General features: G+C 38.0%; 2 protein-coding genes and 2 long non-coding RNA genes across 4 annotated transcripts; 1 reads left to right on the top strand and 3 right to left on the bottom strand.

The window, feature by feature from the left end:
- Positions 1 to 460: 460 nt before the first annotated feature.
- LOC147472724 (uncharacterized) lies at positions 461 to 3,780 on the bottom strand. The gene is made up of 2 exons (XR_015210719.1): positions 3,574 to 3,780; positions 461 to 2,127 (listed from the first exon to the last, which is right to left on the bottom strand). It is a non-coding gene; the product is annotated as an uncharacterized LOC147472724 (long non-coding RNA).
- Positions 3,781 to 4,394: 614 nt separating this feature from the next.
- LOC147472723 (protein NO VEIN-like) lies at positions 4,395 to 8,461 on the bottom strand. The gene is made up of 4 exons (XM_086588381.1): positions 7,897 to 8,461; positions 7,612 to 7,817; positions 7,099 to 7,345; positions 4,395 to 5,955 (listed from the first exon to the last, which is right to left on the bottom strand). The coding sequence occupies exons 1-4, from the start codon at positions 8,287 to 8,289 to the stop codon at positions 5,482 to 5,484; spliced, it is 1,320 nt and encodes a 439-aa protein (XP_086444507.1). The 5' UTR covers positions 8,290 to 8,461; the 3' UTR covers positions 4,395 to 5,481.
- Positions 8,462 to 14,002: 5,541 nt separating this feature from the next.
- Positions 14,003 to 15,146, top strand: LOC147472722 (uncharacterized). Its single transcript, XR_015210723.1, has 2 exons — positions 14,003 to 14,171; positions 14,542 to 15,146. It is a non-coding gene; the product is annotated as an uncharacterized LOC147472722 (long non-coding RNA).
- Positions 15,147 to 16,044: 898 nt separating this feature from the next.
- LOC147472721 (uncharacterized) lies at positions 16,045 to 18,454 on the bottom strand. The gene is made up of 2 exons (XM_086588380.1): positions 18,261 to 18,454; positions 16,045 to 18,145 (listed from the first exon to the last, which is right to left on the bottom strand). Exon 2 carries the CDS (start codon positions 17,861 to 17,863, stop codon positions 16,217 to 16,219), a length of 1,647 nt encoding a protein of 548 aa, XP_086444506.1. The 5' UTR covers positions 17,864 to 18,145; positions 18,261 to 18,454; the 3' UTR covers positions 16,045 to 16,216.
- Positions 18,455 to 20,676: the final 2,222 nt, after the last annotated feature.

Raw genomic sequence — 20,676 nt, 5'->3', positions numbered from 1 at the left:
GTAAGGATGACCTGTGTCTTAACACAGGCATCAAATTCATTCTTCACGTTAGAGTGTGTGCAATCAAAAGGCCCAGGGCAATGCATATTAACAGACAAATGTTCAGTGACATACTGCTATTATTAGGCTTCTGTCAACCAGCTTATTACATCAGAATTCATATATTTGTATACTCGGAAATGAATTTAAGACATAAGTTACAAACAAGTTGCAGGTGGGAGATCAAGCACTGGAGTAGCAAGAAGAGAGACATCTCTCTTCCCGCCTCTTTTTATCACTGGAAAGATAAAAATTATATCAAGCTAACTCATTGTAATATGCCACCAGCCCACCAGAATCATTCAAATGGTGCAAAGTAGAGAGAAACCATGTGATGCAGATTTCCCAAACAGCATAATGTTTGGTGTGCTAAAAGTAGGTTGCTTAGATCATCTAAATAAAGTAATTAAAGACTACGAAATCTCTGAATGCTGAAGTGCAAAACTAGGTACTAGCTCTGAAAATGTACAAGCATTCCAAAATTTCCAAATACCAAATGCAAAACAATGATTCGAAAAACAAGTCAGACTCAAATACACTTGGCTTGAGTATATAAGATACTTCAAGCATACAAATTAAATGGTTTCTAGGATGTTATAGGAAATAGTCTGTGGGTGTAAGTTTAGTGATTGTGTTGTTTTTTTTTCCAACTTTTTTATCAGCTGCTCTACTTCTGGGCTGCGTGAAAGCTTTTCATCTGCTTCACTTAATAAGCTTAACTACATTGCCAACAGTACTGTTCTTCTCCTCTGAGTTTCCAGAAGACCATCCTGAGAGATCTGAGTAGAACTTCCTGAGATCACCACGAGAAATTTGGAAATGAAAACACCGAGAAATATCACTCATCTACATTGAAGTCCAACAGGAAATCAGTTAAATTCTCAGACTCATCGATGGCATCGTGAAGAGACATGGGACCTTCTTTCTTGGGTTTCCACTAGAAAAATCGCACCATGTAGGTCTGTGTGGAGAAGACATCGAGCTATTTGTTGTGTGTTCCAGGGACTTTTTAAAATTTTCAGGACATAGAGTTTCCATGTATCATGCAGTGGCTTGAAAATGTCAAACCTCAGTAACTCTTGAGGCAAATCAAATGAACCACGGCTCCTATATTGTTTCAAGGACATGTGTCTTCTACAACGCTTTAAATGACGACTCACGAAGACGTAAAACATGCAACTGATGCACCACCACCTTGTATAAAACCATCAATTAGAATCCTATTCTCAATCGACATGCTTCTAGACCCACGCATGTACTGCAGTGTTACATCGCTGTTACGACCTAAAAAATCCCTAGAGGCCTAATAAGGCCATAACAGTTGCCCCTATTGGTACCGCGGACCGTTAATTTAGCCCGTGGTGCCAAGAAGCCAGAGTTCGTTTTACTGTTTCCACTTCCACAAATTCTATCACGGTACACTTATCTTCATTCCTAATACCAAACTTACCTGAACTGCAATTTACATTAACAACTATCATATTAGTTCTATGCATTTTCTGCATCTCTCTGGCCTACAATAGCCGCTACTTTGTTGTGGTTTCCAGTGCTTTAAGTACATTTTCTATATAGTTAAGAACTCGTTCGTAACTTTGTTGTGTTACTGGAAAGAATTAAGCTCCTAGTTGATATGTTGAAATGCGTGATGGAGTCATGGAGGTGTGACTAGTGTTACCAACTGACCATGAACATAAAGGATACACTTCTTGACAGTTCGAGTTCATGTGTATCAAATTTTGGACTATAATTTAAGAAGGGGTCACTTGGGAGTAGCATAGTTCATAAGAATAAGGAACAGATCAATGCATAATCAGATTCTTTGAGGGCTGCTTTAGAGTAGACGTGTCCAAAATAAGTTGGACTTGAATGTGTAAAATATATAAGACTGTGGAGTGATTTATAGTAGGAAAGAGTTCCTTCATATCATTGCTAAATATTTCTACGCACAGGCACCAGGTTCTCTTCATCAGTTCATACTGTCTCTCATTGCTTGTGGGCATCAAAACCAAACCTGTAGACTCTGTTTCAGCAACAACCCCATATGTGTTGTATTAGTCATTCAACTGTCTACTCATTGCTGAACCTGCACTGCATGTTAACTCACAGATTCTTGTAATGGTACTGTGTCAATTGAGGTAATATAATGATTGAACCAAATATTTAAACAGTTTGCTTTCAGCAATGCACTCCAACAAATCCGTACACATGAATATAACACTGATTTGCCTCGCAGGCCAAATATATTAGAGAAATGCAGTTAATAATTTGTAAAATCAATCAATTTCTTTTATATGGATAGAAACATAGATGGAAGGAAATCAACAACCAAGTTATAATGTTAAACACTAACATCTGAAGAAGTTTCCTTCGAGGAAATGGGGAAGTGAGAAGGACAACATGTACCAACAAAGCCAGAAATACCAACCACGACAAACTGCTCCAAAATATGTCACTATGCATAAGGATAAGAAAATACCATACATTGGGTAGCACTTTGAATATCTTATTGTCTGTTCATCTGCAAACTTGAAATCTTTGTCAGGAGGCAGCAAGCTTCATGAGGAACATATATGACCAAAACCCACTATAACAAAATCTGAACCTATGTATTTTACAGAAGTGCCATCAGTTGGGCTAATTAGACTTCCATTTCCTTAACAGTTCATCGTAAGCATATGCCTTGCCGAATTGCGTAAGGCTCTGTTTCAACTTGGACAAAGTTTTAGAGTGCAACTTAATTCCCCTCTCTATCATATCTTCTGCGTACTTGTGTGCCTCTGGCAGTCTATTGAGGTCACGGAGCCCCCAATATTCGCATGCCCCCAAGTTGATGCCGGCTGGTTTGGTAAAACAAGCCAGGGATCAACTAACAAATGTAACTATTGGATCCGAATATCATCTTGCCCCCAAGTATTGCTGGTCCTCTTTCCTTGCTTAGGTTGCCCCCAAGTGTTAATTAGGACACACATTCGTGCCCTTTACATTTTTCGGATTGGCCCAAATGCCGCATCGAGGACTTGCCCCTTTTTCATTTTTAGGGCTGCCCAACACGCTACATCCAGGAATTGCGCCCTATAGTCTTTGATTTGAACCGGCGTACCATGCCAAGTCCAAAGACAACTATTATCTGCCCCCTGAGTCTTTGATTCGGATTGGCGTACCATGCCGCATCCAGGGACCTCCGCCCCCAAGTGTTTGATTCAGACCGGCGTACCATGCCAAATCCAGGGACAACTATTATCTGCCCCCTGAGTCTTTGATTCGGATTGGCATACCATGCCGCGTCTAGGGACCTCCACCCCCAAGTGTTTGATTCGGACCGGTGTATTATGCCAAGTCCAGGGACAACTATTATCTGCCCCCGAGTCTTTGATTCGAACTGGCGTACCATGCTAATTCTAGCGTACAGGGATTCGGGAAATGCAATAATCTAATCTATCCATCGTGGTGAGAAGTGAAGAAAATTGAATTAATCTCATACTAAAACTAGAATAATATGCAACTAACCAACCAGAAATATAAAAGGATACTTACACGTTCTAGGCTTTGATAGAGAGAAGTGCAGTGGTCCGCAGTGAGACCATAAGTGGCATAAGCCAAATCAGCTGGGAGGTGAGCCCCGTGAAACATAGCGGAATTACAATGAAGAAGGCCTAGATTATTAAGGTAAAGACAGAAGAAAAACAAATCTGCAACAAATACGGTGATCTGACTATCTGAGTACTTCATTTTGGTCATTGGTTTCTTTATTGGGCTCCAGTCCAAGTTTCTCAACAAGAAATGCATTCATGTACATAAAGCCTATTGGGCTTGTCTTAGGCCCATTTAAAGTTTGCAAATTGCACCCATGACGAGGTGGGACCCGCAGTTGCAGATTTCAGCCACTTTCTAAAGTTAAGCAGGGATTTACCGTGAGGCACATGCTCAGCGATTGAATTTCAGGCCGTCACTTGTATGTGATTAAGCCACTGAAAATTTTCATGTGACATGTACATTTTGTGACAAACAAGGTTTATTAATATTTCACAAGAAAAACTTGGATCATTCATATGAATTACAGAGGTTGGTTAATTGGTAGAAACTCCATCGCACCCTAGTTAGATATTGGAGGAGAACCATGGTGATAGAGGAGGGACAACATATACTGTTACTACCTAAGCTGTATTCACTCATCTTATTCTTTTTATACTGCTTACTTATGGGCTAGCAGCTGTAAACTAAATGTCTCCACTCTAATGTCGAAAGGCCATACTAACTTAGACATAATGTAAACTAATAATTCCTAGCAGCTGTAAACTAATAATGACCATCTCCTCCTAAGACATAATGTCTGACAAAAAAGTATTTCTGAAAGGAAAGTTGGAAATCAGTAAAATTGGATGGATTAAATTTCTTCTGCATTTCAGCCATTTCTCAAATGAAGCTACAACATGTCAGCATAATAGCACAGAGTGCGTGAAAGATCTGTTTGAATACAAGTGACCTAAAAGAATGGGCAACCCCTGCTCTCAGAAGATGTTCTGAAAAAGTAGATGATTAATCACCACCCCACTCCCCATCTTCCATTAATAAAGTGATGCCTTGTACACCAATCTGTATCCAAAAACAACAAATGACCGTTCCATCAAGAACTCAATCACCTTCTGATTCAAGGCGCTTTGAACTAGTACTCTGTGTTCTGATGCTTTCACCCACTTTAAAGGATACATGATAACTGAAACTTATGCAGACTATAGCAGGTATGGCATTGAGCTCAGACTGCACTGAGTGTCTTTGATCTGAGCAGACTATGATTATATCCTTGTTTGAATGATCAAGCCACCAACCAAAAGAGCAATATATAACCCTTCACCATACTCTCACCAAACATGTTCACAGAAGCCTGACAGAACGGATAACAGTGAGATGCTTGGTATGATACCACAGGGGCAAGGGTTAGTGAAATTACCCATAGATTGAGACATTGTTCTGCTAACCCGTACATCCATTAAGGGCATTTTATTCCACCCATGACTCACCACCAGACCACTCTTTACAGATTAGGGAACGTGGTTCAAGTGAAAGGTACAGTCTTGAATATTTTCCCATTGTTTGGGAACTACTTTCATGTTACACATTGTGAGATAGCCAGTACAAGAGGAGAGTACCTTCGGTATAGGCAGTTGGACATCCAATTGAGCATACAAGGGTCATTAACATTAGCATATCCTGACAAGTTTCAACTCTTCGGTATCAAAATAGCCAATCGAAGCATGCCTTTCTGGCAGTCTCAGAGGATTCTTAAAAACTGTAGATATTGCAAACCAATCCTTCTTTGCAGATTTGGTCGCTTTAACTTCAATATATTCACTTCTTTCTGCGCTCTCCCCAATAACAATATCATAGGGTAAACCTGTTTCTGTTTCTTCATTGACCCATTTCACACTTGCCCCACCAACCTTGTCAGTGAAGTACTTGAAAGCCACAAACTCTCCCATGAGCTTCTGTGCAAGTGATGCCTTCGGCCTGATTCTTTATCTCTAACCTATCACTTGGTGGCAGGACCGCAGGTTTTTTCCTAAAACAGTTTTCTCGAGAAAAAGTATTGACACTTGGTTTCTTCTTAGACTTTAACCAGTTTTGGTTATCAGTTGTGGACGAAACAAAAGTGGGCTGGTAATTACCATCATCTATCTTCTGAGATAATAAAGATGAAATGAACCAAACAGGTTCTTCATCTGGAAGCTTTGAAATTTTTTGACTATTTACAATGAAGAACTCTGTCTGCTCCTCCTTGGAGCCTGACTCTGCCATGGTTGTAATCATGTGGAGGAAATTTGCCAAGTGTAGTTCCGGAGCTCCATTGAAAAAAAGGCGTGAAAGCTCCATGAATATCTGATGTGGATTTGAGGCACGGTCTACGTATAAGTTGTTATCCTGCAACAAGTTTTAGCAAAGAAAATTGTTGAGTAGAGGATTAAGAAGCTAAACAATTCAAATCTATTCTAGACTTCTGCTTGCTAAATTGTAAGAAAAAAACAAAGAAAACAAAAGACCAGGTTCTACAGCTATGTACTACTGACATTTGTTAAACCAAATTTAACGCACAATTTTCAGAAGTAACTTATTGCAAATCATCTGAACCAAAAAGTATAGGAGAGCTGTTAGGATCTTTACATACTTAACAAAAACCAAAAAGGCAAAAACAGTGACCCTAAGAAAAAACGTTTCGACTAAGGAGAACTAGAACATGGTTTTCGCATAATCCGAGTTCCAGATACGCATATTACCAGCATCGGAAAGCACTTACAGGATAGTCGTATTCCTACAAACCGTAATCATATTTGACTATATACATAGTGAAAAAATGTTTCAACCAAGGAGAACAAAAACATTTGCATACTCAGAGTTTAGGATACACATTACCAGCGCCAGAGAGCACATTCAACTTGTGCAGTCCACTATATGATCCATCGTAAAGTGGAAAGAGAGAACGTAGATTTGTTTTCCCTCCACTAATTTGATTCATAGTAGAAGTGGATCAAATATTGCCCAGTTTATTATAGTTAACTACGTATTTCAAATTAGGATAAGATTCAGCACAACCAAATATTTGTTAGAGATTGTACTGATTGCTTTTGAATTAGATACTGGACACATGAATGAATCCTTCTAAACGTCCCAAGTACATTTGGGCCTTGCATTATGCCACTAATGGTTTTTTCCAGACATTTTGGGCACGTCACACATCAGCTCATTAATCCTTCTATTGTGGGCACAAGTATGGATGGCCTTTGGGTCACGTAGTGGGGCCTATACAGCTTCCCTAGAAAATTTTATTACCATACCTGGACTTGATCATCTTCGTTAAGGTTTCTTACAACTGACTGCAGTTTTGAACAACAAACGATGCTTACCAAAACAGAGAAAATAACATGCAAGTTAAAACCAATTACATTTTCGGGAAAATGTTTTTACATCAGTACATCACACAAGTATTCAGTTTCACCAATACCATATCCGATATGATTAGCACAAATTCACAATAAAAAAATAATTAAGAATCATTTAATTGCATACCTGTAAAAGGCAGCTGCACTCAGTTCGCTTATTTGATGCACTGTCACATCCTTTAACAGTATGGCGATTTTTAAACAATTTTTTGACGACCACAATCCATAGGTCGCATACGTTTGAAAATCCAGACTGCTTTAGTTGAATATACTTATCAGGGTGTAATTTGTAGATATAATGTTGTGCATATGGAAGAACCCAGTTTACCAATAAAGCTTTTTCTCTACAGTCAACCGTCTTCACGAGTAATGACCTGACAAAGCAACAAAATATGTGTATAGATCAAGCTCAAGTACCAAAGAGTTCTTCAACAAAGTTTTTCATAATTGAAAAGTATGCAGCCTGCATGAATAGACGATTAAAATGACACTAGACGATTAAAAGTTCATCTGAACATGTCAAATCCAAGAGTAAATGGACTTCCCAGAAGAGATTGGAGATGCAGCCACCACTACCTATCCTACATTTTCGGCCATCGAAGGTTATCCAAGTTTACCATTTTAAAAGAGAAAATATTACCTCTGTGTCAGAGGCGTCCATAGTTCCATGTTATCGCACCAACATACGAGTCCAAAAGTTGGATGGAGTGAAACCCATTTATCCTGCTTTGTAGGAAGCACTGCAGTCTCCCGTTTAAGAAGGCATTCTCTCAGGTAAACAGCATCTTCCGGCTCCAGTAATCCAGACTTGAGATCATTGGCCCACTTCATAAGAACACGTAAAACCTGAAACATGTGATACGTCACTCAAGTGTGCCAACCTGAAACGTGATACAATCTTAATTGTCTTAGAAAGCATACTTACAACACTAGGCGCCTGTGAAGGCAACGCAACTTTTGACATCTGCGCCAAGATCTGCATGTAGCACCGAGAAGGAGGGATCTCGCACACCTTACACTCAGTCACAAAAAAGTCGTGAAGGCCTTCATAAACATGAGAAATCATCTTGCTTAAGGAATAATTGGTCTCATCTAATGAGCCGCATTGAAGAAGTATCTCTTTTTTCAAGTCCACAGAACCAGTTGGATCATACCAATACACTTCATTTGTTGATAAAAGTTTACCAGATATTTCATCCCCATGCCTAGATTTATTTGCAAATGGGACAAATATAGAGGGTCCTGAAGTAAACTCTTTTGCATTTTCTGCTTTTGCAGAACCCATTCCATTCCAGATGAAGGCATAAAATTTGGACATTTGGCCAATGCTGCCACAAGTGAGACAGTGCCCTTATAAGTGAAAATTGTAGAAAAGCAGATGCAGAGATGACCAAAACAATTGTAGATTTAAATAAATGAAAAAGTGGTTTAGGTTCCTGACAATAACAGGTGCCTCAAAGCTAGGCAAGACTCGAAGAACTTCTAAAGCATCATCAATGGTAACTCGAGTCTTCAATCCTATGTCACTTTAAAAAAAATTGATAGAGGTCATGATTCTTGAAAGCAAAGGGACTTTCATTGGTTGTCAAACTATAATAATGAATAGGATATTTGTTAGATATGATTCACCAAAAAACTGAACCTATCACTATAAATAAATAAGGGTGAACTAGTGTTATCCACTTATCCCCCACTAGCCAATTAGGATTTTCCCCCTAAACACACGGTCAACTTGGTTTGACCGCAAACAACTGAAAATAACATAAATGCTCCCACCTAATTAAAATTGAATATTTTCTTTTTGAAAACAACGAGAGCATTTGTATAATTTTCAATTATAGTTTCAGTATCAGTCAAAAGTGGCTCTTCCCTATATTCCTATGACTCTCATCAATGTATTTCAAGTTTTCAACATTCTATTGAATGAAGGATCATGGCTAACAAGTTCAGCAAAGTAATTTCTAAAATTGTGTCACAAATTCGACTTTAAATAAGTTAAGAAACAATAGATTAGCTAAATGTCCCTCAAACACCACACGTGGAGTCAAATAAATCTTTCAGCGTAATATAGCTACACAGTCTATTATTACTTGCAACCCAAGCTACAAAGAATAACCATATCTCAATGAAGGCATGAGGACAGGGGAACTCCTGTTTCTTTAACAATTTCAGGGTTTCTGCAGCAGTGCGGTCATCCCGTTTGCCAACAGCTTGGAGGGTGCTTCACACATAAGGCTGGCTCAAATTTCACACGAGAGAATCACACATTTTATCTGAAATTGTTTTGGAGTTTAGAAGTTATGTCTTTGTTTTTTATTCTATTAAACTAATTATGCTCACTTTCACACATAAGGCTGGCTAAAATTAATTATGTCTATCAAATTATACATGACCGTATTGCGCATTTGCTCACTGCCTAAAATGTAATTGATCAAGCTTGATACATATTTAAAAAAATCAAGTTCCTTCTTCTATAGGTGTTGTAGGAATTTGACATTAGAAGTAGCATCCATAAAATTGAAGAAGATTTTCCTTGTTGACATAAGATGATTTTCGATGTCGTATATCAGATGATGATGTCAAGATAGGAGTAATGTGAGTTGACTGATTTTGCAAAGAAGCTTGGGTCAGTCAGAAAGGGCTCAGCTTCGTGAACAGCCGGTTTGCGGACAACATTAGCCCATTAGGGATAATTCAGCCCTCAGGCCCTCAACCCGGCCCTCAAAAATGTTTGCAAAAGCCCTCAAAAGCTGGCCCTCATAGATTTGAGGGGCAGCCCGGCCCAGCCCTCATGCCTATTAGGGGCGGACTAGGGCTTAGGTTCTGGAACATGAGCCCGACCCTCATTAGGCCCTCACCAGCCCTCACTTGGCCCTCATAATTTTTGTTGTTGTTTACATTGCATATATGTTTTCTAATATAATTATCTAGGTTATATCAATTTTTTTTCGCTACAATTAGTATTCAATAAGGAGTAGATTAGAACATAATATATACATTTTTTTATAATTAAATGAAATAGAGATATATACGTTATATAAAGACAAAGTTAACATGCAATTCTAACGTAGTAACATAGTTCAATATTGAAAGTGTAAGGCTCTCATCTTTTCCACCATCTCTATATCTCATTTTCTAAATACATAAAAATAAGTTTTATATCCTTAGTTGAAATTGATATACATAATCAAAAGTATAATAAAAAAATTAAGTAAATTAGTAGTGTATAATTTGATTGGGCCCGACCCGGCCCTCATTTGACCCTTAAAATTGAGGGCCGAGAGGCGGGTAAGAACTTGCATATTTATGTCCTGACCCTACTCGACCCGGCCCTCAACACACATTAGGGGCGGGCTGACTTGGCCCTCAGTCATGAGGGCTTTTATGGTTTGAGGGCCGGGCTAGCCTGACCCGGCCCTTTTGACACCCCTAAAATGTTACTAATGTCAAAATAGTTTTTGTTTTCAAATTTCAAAGACATTGAGAAGATTTCGAGTATACAGATGACGGGATGTGAGCTTAGAGTGGAGTCGTAATAACAATTAAGGGGAGTTAGAATCTGTCATAGTATACAACTAAAAAGGATAGTGGGTGGTTAAGTTGGCTCTTTAAAATTTTAGGGGTAGACTGGAGATTTCCTCTACCCGGTCGTTGTGGCTTATTATAAAAAAAAGGTGGTTCTGGTGGGTGATTATTTCGTCGGTTTTGTCCTTGAGACTCATTCACTGAACTAATTAACCCAATCAAAAAAGCCATATCCAAGTCTAACTGGTTTATCCCTTGGAATTGAGACAGGTCCAATCGAGCTTTCTCTAGAGAATAATTTCATCAAGACAATTTAACATAGCATGGCCGTCCATAAGACACACTTACGAACATCATTCACTCGATTTATATGTATGTTGGTCATCAAACTTGGCGTTCCTGATATCATGTGATGTTCAACCTTTTCTGGAAATTTTCCAATCCTGACAACGTGTCGTTAAAGTACATCTTTACTTACAAATACAACAATTGAGCCCACTCGACTACTACCAGAGTTGGGAGCCTACTCGCGTCCCACTAGATCATTCCTTGTGTTACCACTTCCACTTGACAACTTTCAAAACCCTTTCGACATTATTTCAGAAATTAGTTTTTAGTTTTCCGTGCGTGTAGTTGAGAGAGTTGAGACTTGGGAGTTTAGATTTTTCAGACATTCATTGTCGGGTGAGAAAAAGTATCAGAACACGAAGAAAAGATTTTAACTTTCTCTATTTCAGGAAGTAAGTTGGTTTTTTCTATTTCTTCCACTATTGATTATCATTTCAAAAGCCAATAACTTTCACCTGTGGCTACCACTATTGAACCACACCGTTCCCTTCAAAATATGGGTCATGAGGCTGTAATGGGCGGTGTGATCATAGATGGATTTAGAGGGGTGCATACGTGTGGGGGCGGTCGCACCTCATGAGATTAGAAAACCTCTACTACCACATAACTAATTGTCTAGAAAAATCTTAAAATTATAAGGAATCGCACCCCCAATTTTTTTTAGCAAACTTCCACTACCGCATCTCTAAAATTTTCTTAACTATTATAAGAATATTATTAACAAAAAAAAAAATAGTATGAAAAAAAAACTTATAAAAAACATTCCAATAAACCAACTTTTTTTTACTTCTCTTTTTACCATTACAAAATTACCATTTATCATTTATTTTGAGTTCAAAACTATTAAAGAGGGATAAATGTGTCTTTGAATATTTGATGGGTTGATGATACTAAAACAAATAGCTAAAGACCTAAAGCCTAACCGGTTAGTTTGTATAATTCTAATCACCCATAACAAACTCGTATTCTCTCATTCCTTTCTTTCACTCTCAATTCTTAAACAAACGGTCATATTTTAACAAAAAAAACAAAAAACAAAAAACACAAATTCAGAAATGACTTGCGGCGCAACGACGCAGTTTGTTGCACGCTTGTTCTAATTATTTGTAAAACTCATTATCATTATCAATAAAATTTCCACTTAAAACAAAACAAAACAAAGTAATTTTTTTATTTTCAATGTTAATCTTTTATAAGTCTATATAATATTATATATGTTATATAGACTTATAACATTATAGGAAGTTAACAATTTGTTGAATTGTTGTATTGTGGACTAGATTATATAGATATATATAGACATAGTAGTATCAATTAATGGCTCAAATATTTAAGTAGTTAACTTAATCAGTCCATATTAAATTCTTAGTAGTCAACGCACTCTAGTTTTGTAAATTAAAATAAATACATAATTTTGTTGATCTTTATTTTTTAGACCTTCTAACAGGAAAAATAAAAATAAAAATAAAAATTGCATAGGTAGGGTGGGGTGTGTACATAATCTCGAACCCGCTGGCTTAGAATTATGGCTCCGTCTCTGGGTGTGGTTGGTCTTACAGCTACATCATGTTTTCGTATTATCAGTGGAGGTTTGATCGGGTTAAGGAAGAGCTATAGGGGGTATATAGTAATGTTGGGATATTGGGGCTTACTAGTTTATTTGAAGGAATTGGGGCGAATATCAGGGTCGGAATTTTTGAGTCAAGAAATGGATTGACGACGAGGTTGAAATCCGCTATTTGTGTTGGGCTTGTTTCCAGTTTAGGGGCCGAATTAATTTTCTCCAAGAAAGTCTATGCACCTATTCAACACTCCATCAACGAAAGAGTTATGTTATGGAGCTCTTAGTTTTAGTTTTTGTATGTGTTTAATGAAAAATGTTCAATTAACTGCTTGTAAATGCAACATGCATGTAAAATGCTTTTGAATTTTAATGAATATGTTATTTCAAATTTGAATGGATTGGTGTATTTTTTTTATTTTTTTATTTTTTATTTTATCTTCCTGCATCAATTTTTATTTTATTTTTACTTGACCACATTATACTAGATAATTGTAAACAGTGAGGGCGTGAGCGGAGGTGGAGAAGAGAGAGAGAGAGAGATGAGTTTGTGGTGGGGAGAGAAAGAGTTGAGTTTGGTTGAAAATGAAAGAGGGAGAGGGAGAGGGAGAGGGAGAGGGAAAGTGAAGGAGAAATTGCTCGAGAATGAAGACAAACAGAAACCAACCAAAATACTTTTTAAACCACATACCTCTTCTTGTCGGCCCAGAATGTTCGCTCCGCTCACTTGATAACTTGAAAATTATTGCTTTGGCTCAATACGGTTAGTATCTTAGTTCTTGGTAGCGTATACAATTCATATCCTTGGATAATGTTCGAAAATTTCAGGCTTCACAAAGTCGCTTATGACTTTAAGCAGCATATAGAGCATGTGTTGACTCCTTATAGAGCGTGATTCTAGGGTTGGCAGCTTTTGGAGTGTAATTGACTCATTTGGAGCGTATTTTGGCTTTTGGGAGTGTAGTTGGGACTTGGGACTTGGGACTTGGGAGGGAGTTTTGCATGGGTGTAAGTATCCCCATAGAGAGGGAGTTTTGTTGCTGGCGAATGCTTTGGTGTGGTACTTCTTTTGAGGGAGAGTTGGGGTCCTCATGGAAGGGTTCCTTCATTTTGTATGTTTTTGGTGTTGTTCTTCTTTATAGGTGTTATTTATTTTATTTTTGGGTCTATAACTTATGGCACGTATGTTTTTATGTTAGAGCAAGTCCAATGAGGGCTATATGGGCTGCTAAAGACAAATATAACACCCTAACTACAAAAATATCATTCCAATGGGACTGCTAAAAGGGTCTTAAATTTGGAAGGACTTAAAAACCCAGCTAAAGTTAAGACCTTCGTTAGCAGCTGCTATAATAAGTTTGGGAGACGGACGACATAGTTTCTGCCGTTCGTGTGTTAAATTTCGATAGGGCAAAAACTGTGCCGTCCGTCCAAAAAAATTTCAAAAAATAATGGACGGACGACAGAAACTATGCCGTCTGTATCATTTAGCACTTCAAAACAGACCACGTGATTGGATTGGGTTTTTTTATTTTAGGGAGCCAAATTTAGCTGGGCAAGCTAAAAGGTCTGTGTAGCACTTATGTGGCTCTTATTGAGTTAAATATAGGTTAGTGCTCTGACCTTCTTAAGTATTTGCATTTTTTTGCATCTGAGTGTGTTTAAATTAGGGGTGTAACTTTTCTTTTATGCATCCTAAGTAGTGATTTCTTTAAGGATATTGGATATGTTATATGAACAATATTGTTATTACTTGGGTTGCAGAGGTTGGTATATAAAAATTTTATGCCTTCGTTGGATAATTATCTTTGGCTTGCGTGATGTTTTCTTTTTGAGTTTTAAACTTTGTGCTTTGTGTCGAAGCTCGTGTCACTTTTTTTTTGTAACCTGGAGTTTGTTGAATTTCGAGATCAAAATTATCTGCAAGAGTTGAGGGTGCTAAAACTCCAATTATATAGGTCAGACCTTGACAAATTTGATCCAATTATATAGATTAGACTTTAATTTCTCGTATCAAGTTTGTCAAGGTCTAATATGTATGTTTCCCTTGTTTCTTAAGCATTTTACTTTCACTTAAATTGTCAGTATTGGTTTCTTTGTCTCAAGCTTATGATATTGATTTTGGCTTTTATGCAGGGTGCATGTGAGTCTAGAAGGGGTGGTGATCGTAGAGAGGTGTATTTACTGAAGGATATTCCAGCAGCTGGTGTAGTTGCCCCTTATTTGTGTACTTTGCTTGGGACTATGGCTGCTCATCCTTTTGTATTAACAAAGAGTGGAAGCATGAGACAGTTGGTAATGGAGGTGTACAGAGAACTGGGTTGGAGAGGGTTTTACTTGGGTTGGAAGCCAGCTGTGGTGGGCACTTTTGGAGTCAGTGTGGTCCTGATGTCTTGTGACAATGTTCTGAAGTATTTGAAGTGAAGTTTTGAAGTCTGTATAGAAAAGTTTAGGTGTAAGTGAATTTTTTGGGTTAGTAAACAAGAATTTAAACAAAGTGGGATATTATATTGCGACTTCTGAAGCATCAGTGTTTTTTCTCTTAGGTGGTGGGAAAGTGAACTGGTATCTGCTCTTTTGGTTGCTTTACTCTCAGCTAGTCTTGAACTGTATAGGTTGAGGCATTTTTGTTCACCTGATCGGAAGGGAGATAACCCAGGACTCAAAATGGGATAGTATATTGTTGGCAACTGTTGAAGCTATTTTATATTTTATTTCTATTATTACAACTATATGCTGAATGACCAAACAGTTAGAAGTTAGAACGATTAGTGTTGAGAGAGAAGTGAGGAATAAGGAAAAAGGGAAAAAGAGAATGATTATATTCAATTCGATACTCAATACAATGTTCACTTGCACTTGGTATTACATTTGGTATAGGCCCAGCAACCATTGAGAAATATAAGCCAACGGTGAGAAAATAATAAAGGTGCAGTTCTAAGGCTGAGTCCAATGGCTCCCTATCCCTTTAAAAGTAGTGTTAAAATCAATAAAATAGAGCTAAAATCAACAAAATAGAGCTAAAGTCAACATATTTTACTCTCTATCATTATTTTTCTATGTATATATACAAAGGATTTTACTCTCTATCTCTATATATAGAGAGTAAAATAAAGATATAGAATAAAATCTTTTATATATATAAAGAGGAAATTAATGATAGAGAATAAAATCTATTGACTTTCTATTTTTAAAGGGATAGGAAGTCATTGGACTCAGCCTAATATAGTGGATCTTCATTCCACTGTAGAAACTGATTAGAATTACAATTGGGTTAGGTTAGTAAACAAGAATTTAAACAAAGTGGAAATGTGGGATTTTTGTTCCATGGACAGGAATTAAACAAAGTGACATGTTCTTGGTTTCCAAGCCGCAATGGCCAATTCAAGTACGGGGTGGGCCAGGATGAAACCCAGAACTTAATGTACCTTGGGTTTATACTTTGTAATACAAACTCTATATTAAGGCCTGTTTGGCAGCATGGTTCGGGTAGCCTGTATAATGTATAAGACCCCTTAGTATTTGGTCCGGTCCATTTTCAGAATATGGGCCACAGTACTGGAGGTACTATTGCAGTAGTATAACTTGGAAACGACCACCAAATTTGCGGCCTCTTACGAATCAATTTGACAATAGGAATCACAAAGCAAGTCAAGGTCGTCATTATATACCTTTTGATCGAATACATGTTAACAGACAACGTTTCGATGTGGTCTACAGTCTACTTCATCCTTCCGAGCATAGAGGCTATAATTGACAATCTATGTTAAGATGGAGAGAGAGAGATTAAGATTTACATGCTATGGATTCTTCATTCATCGTCAACTTCAACTATTACATTATCGTTGGTGGAAGGAACACTTTCATCACCACGGTTGGCAGGAACATTGTCCTGATGAACATCAAAATTTTCTTCCTCGAGTGCATCACTCGCCATCTGACAAGTAACAATTAGAGTCGAGATGTCAGATTGCACAGGAAATGACCAATGAATACGATCTTTAAATGATTCAACCTGACAAAGGAGTTGCAAAGCAAGTCTAGCCCTCTGGTCCAACTCTTCAACAGGACTCTCACTTATTTCTTTAAATATGGCATGCGGGAGTTTAGCAAGGAATACATGCAACATCTCAACAAATAATTGCTCTATGTAATCGTATAGATCGTCAATTGACGAGTAACTACTGTAAGTGAGCAACGTTGTAAGGAGTCGGAATTCATTCCCTACAGCATCATATGAGAATGCAGTTCTAAGATATTCAATGATCTCAACTGCGCGATGCATATTGGTTTGATATCCAGATGTGCCACCCACAGTAGATCTCCTAAGAGTCTCAGGTAGAAGAGTGCTAAAATCATCACTTGCCCACACAGCTTGTGCAAGTTTAGATATCTGTCTATTCTTGTAGGTTCCGGAGTTCATTCTTCTATCGATATAATGGATGATGCTGTGGGCTTCACTATATGCTTGAACTAGAGACCCGCTAAGCTCCGATGGTATAGAAACTTGGGCAATCCTTACAAGGAGAACCATTGAAAGACAAGACCCTTCCCGACCTATTTGATCAGGATGAACTCGATCAAGTGTTTTCTCAATGATTTTGGGCAGATAATTTAGAGACTCCTTTCCACTGACCCCCATCCACCACCTTCTCATATCCTTCACACTTTCTAGAAGTGACCATAAACCAAAACGCACTCCAATTTCATAACTTAGATGCTCATATTCTTTTATGTCTCCACTGAGTACGGTTCTGACTCCGAGAAGCAGACATAGCCTTAGCTCTACCTCTTTCCTGATACGCTTCACAAATTTCACCACTCGAGCTTCTGATCTATTGTCATTGTATTTATATCTTTTTCTGTGGCATAGACTAATAAGAACAACAAGCAACTTATCCACAGGGAAAAAAAATAACACGGGAAGAAAAGTCACGAGTAACATGAAAGCCTCCATAAGAATGTCACAACGGTCCCTCAAACTATTTCTCAGAAACGGACTTGACATTATCAACCCAGTTGCACTTGGCATTCCTTGACGATGTCCGCTCTTCTCATTGCTGAAATGCATCATGAACCGTCTAAAGATGCTGACAAAACTTCCTAATATGATAGTTAGAATCTGGAAGACAACTATTATCCATATTGACCATCGATAGTCAGAAAACCCTTGACAAAACTCTAAGCTAAGAAACCTTACTGCTGCCTGTATTATTACGACAGAACAAAGTACACATAGGTAGCCCACAAGATCGCGGAGATGGTGGCTACATAAAACGTACTGAGGATTATAGCAATAACCATACAAGTAAACAAACTTCAGTCGACGAAATAAACTTCCTCGGCATTTAGTTAAGAGATCTTTGTTAAAATCGAGGTCAAGATCCTTACGTCTGTTAATAAACAGAGCAGAAATCCACAAAACTGCGAGCAATACTAGCATACAACACATGATCATGATATGTTCAACAAGCACCTTATGATCTTGTGGGCTACCTATGTTCAACAATGAACATGAAGATAACACCAGTGCGGATTTGAATGCAGATGTTGACAATAATAGTCACCACGAAAATGCTCAAGGCGGCCATGTTGGTCAAACATTCAGAAATTTGGTTGGTTCCAAGAGAAGGCATGAGAAACCCCATAGATATGCATATAAAGGTACTCCCACTAAGTTTAGAAATTTGGTCCCAAGCACTTGGCATTGGTGTAGTGAGATCTACCGGGATTTTTGCAGCTATAGAGAGCAGAGTCAATGTTAAAGAATTGAGTGAGAATAGCCCACACGGTAACCATCGTTTTCTATAACGAAATCCAGACAGGATATCAAAAAGCATTGCTAGGAAACATACCAGAGATGCTGCTGCTATGTAAAATCCAATCACAGACACTGGAGAAGGATACTTGGATTCATCCAAGTCCATTTTGACGCACCCATGCTTCACCATGGTTTCTTAATTCTTAAAGAAAACGAACTGTCTCACAGTTTTGGAGGGACTTTCTATGTTTTCTGCCAAATTAAGTAGAGCTTCACTTACTGTTGTCTAGGGTAAAACTTGGAGAGGAATATGGACATTATTGAATGTTTTAAGAACGCTACTGATTAAGACATGTTAACTATTGGATTTATATATGATCTGAAAGTCATCAATTACATCATCGGTTGGTGGAATACATTGTCTTTGTTTTCGTTATATGTTTCATTTTCTGCGAAGTAGTCGTCGACTTGAGGAACGCCTTCTAAGATTTAAGCTAGAATACTGCATTTGATCTGGACCTGCACATAAAATAAACCAACAATTTTTATTATATAATTCACATCTCTTTCGTTTTTTCGTAATATATCAATATTAATCACATCTGGTCACTGCTTAATCTCCATGCCCACTTGTTCATACCTAGACTCCTAGTACAGCAACCTAAATAAAAAATGATTACAAATCCTAAGGCACAGTTTCTGCATGACTAGAGTTATTAATTCGGTTGCCAATTTTACATTGCTTTGATATTCGAAGGAATCTACTCCGTTGTGCAAGTGTGCAACCTTAATCACAGACATTGCAAATGTATTGGATCCAAATCCCCTGTGATAAACCCAACGCACCAAAATCTAAGACAATAAATAAACAAAAATATAGAAATCGAGTTCAAAGCACCGAGCTAATACTTTCATGGGATTGAGGAAGTTACCATGGGGTTAAAAGTTGCCCCTATAAGTTACGGAATATAGATATATGCGTCAAGCTTTCAGTTTCGATAGTATGATTCAAGTGAAAGTTCACTCCATCCGCGCTAGCACACACAAGAAAACGTTTCCAAATTTTTTGGTACAGCATATAGATATCCAGCTGACACCCCCAGATGTAAAATCCACTTTACACCAATGCACCATAATAACCTCTTTCGGACAATCCTCTTGAATCGTCTCCTCCTTCAAATGAAAAACAACAATCTTCGTATAGGATTGCAACCTGATTGCAGCCTACAAAGTGATACAACAGAATACTCTTTATCACACGAAATAAATTCGTGCCTCTTAGGCTCCTTCCATTTTTCGGTATTTGAACACTATATCCCTACTTCTAAAAATTGTGTTCGGTTCATAATGAATCAAAAGACCATGAATTCAATATTTTGGTCACAAAAGTCGTTGTAGCAGTACAATAAGGCTCTTGCCTTGTAAGTGCAATGCCGCGAATCAGGCAAGGCAACCCAGTAGCAAGATGACGCACGAAGTAAAGAATGGGGCTCGTAGATATTTCACTACCAATTGGCTTTTTACTATCATGCTAACCCTTTGTACTCACTGTACATTTCCCTTTCATATCATATTTAATAGAAATCCCTTTTACATGCACAGCATCTCCATATACAAATAAGGCAAAGATTCTTGGTTGAATGGTAACGACAAGAATTCGGCTTATTTTCACAGAATCTGTCAAATAAGGCAGACCAAGTCTCTAATACTGGAATTGCAAACTGAAGATAATGTCCTACTACATAGTCAAGCTGATATCTCCCATTACATTGTCCAATATTATACCGACAAGTTCCTGTATAAGGAGGTGAATATGGATGAAGAGCTACTGAATTTGATCCCACACAAAGTAACAGATGCAGGCAATATGATGTTGTGCGCAATTCCTACAGAGTGTGAAATTTGGACAGCAGTGAATAACATGAAGGCTACCAGCTCTCCAGGCCCCGATGGATACAATGGCCACTTCTATGTTCATTGCTGGGATTTGATCAGGTATGATGTTTGTAATGCGGTCAAATCTTTTTTCAGGGAAGGTATCATACCCAATGGTGGCAATGCGAGTTTCATTACTTTAGTTCCAAAAGATAGGAGTGCTTCTAAGTTATCGCAGTACAGACCTATATGTATGAGTAACTTTCTGATCAAGATCTTCTCCAAAATTATGCAACAAAGGCTCAATACTATCATCGATGACCTGGTTTCGAAAGAACAAAGTGGATTTGTCAAAGACAGAAACTCTCAAGCTAGTATTGGTTTTGCATCGGAAATGATAAATGAACTGGATAAGAAGAGATATGGTGGGAGTATAGCCATCAAGGTGGACATAACTCAGGCATATGACACGTTGAGTTGGGATTTCTTGTTCGAGGTTTTGAAAAGATTTGGTTTTTCAGAAAAATGGAATAGGCTAATCCTGGCTCTCCTTAGCACAGCTAGGTTGTCTATTTTGTTGAATGGAGGTCCTATTGGGTTCATAGCGCCAAAAAGAGGTTTAAGGCAGGGGGATC

The sequence above is a fragment of the Coptis chinensis genome, unplaced genomic scaffold (genome assembly GCF_015680905.1).
Source record: "Coptis chinensis isolate HL-2020 unplaced genomic scaffold, ASM1568090v1 utg912_pilon_pilon, whole genome shotgun sequence".
Taxonomy (NCBI): Eukaryota; Viridiplantae; Streptophyta; class Magnoliopsida; order Ranunculales; family Ranunculaceae; genus Coptis; species Coptis chinensis.
This window is presented reverse-complemented; position numbering and strand designations above follow the sequence as displayed.

Bases quoted from the DNA above. Each gene is read 5' to 3' on its own strand.
- LOC147472723 (XM_086588381.1), bottom strand. From the start codon at position 8,289: ATGTCCAAATTTTATGCCTTCATCTGGAATGGAATGGGTTCTGCAAAA. The intron at 7,346-7,611 runs GTAATATTTTCT...TTGCTTTGTCAG, and splicing joins TGGACGCCTCTGACACAGAG to GTCATTACTCGTGAAGACGG. The intron at 5,956-7,098 runs GTATGCAATTAA...AACTTGTTGCAG, and splicing joins AGTGCAGCTGCCTTTTACAG to GATAACAACTTATACGTAGA.
- LOC147472721 (XM_086588380.1), bottom strand. From the start codon at position 17,863: ATGATCATGTGTTGTATGCTAGTATTGCTCGCAGTTTTGTGGATTTCT.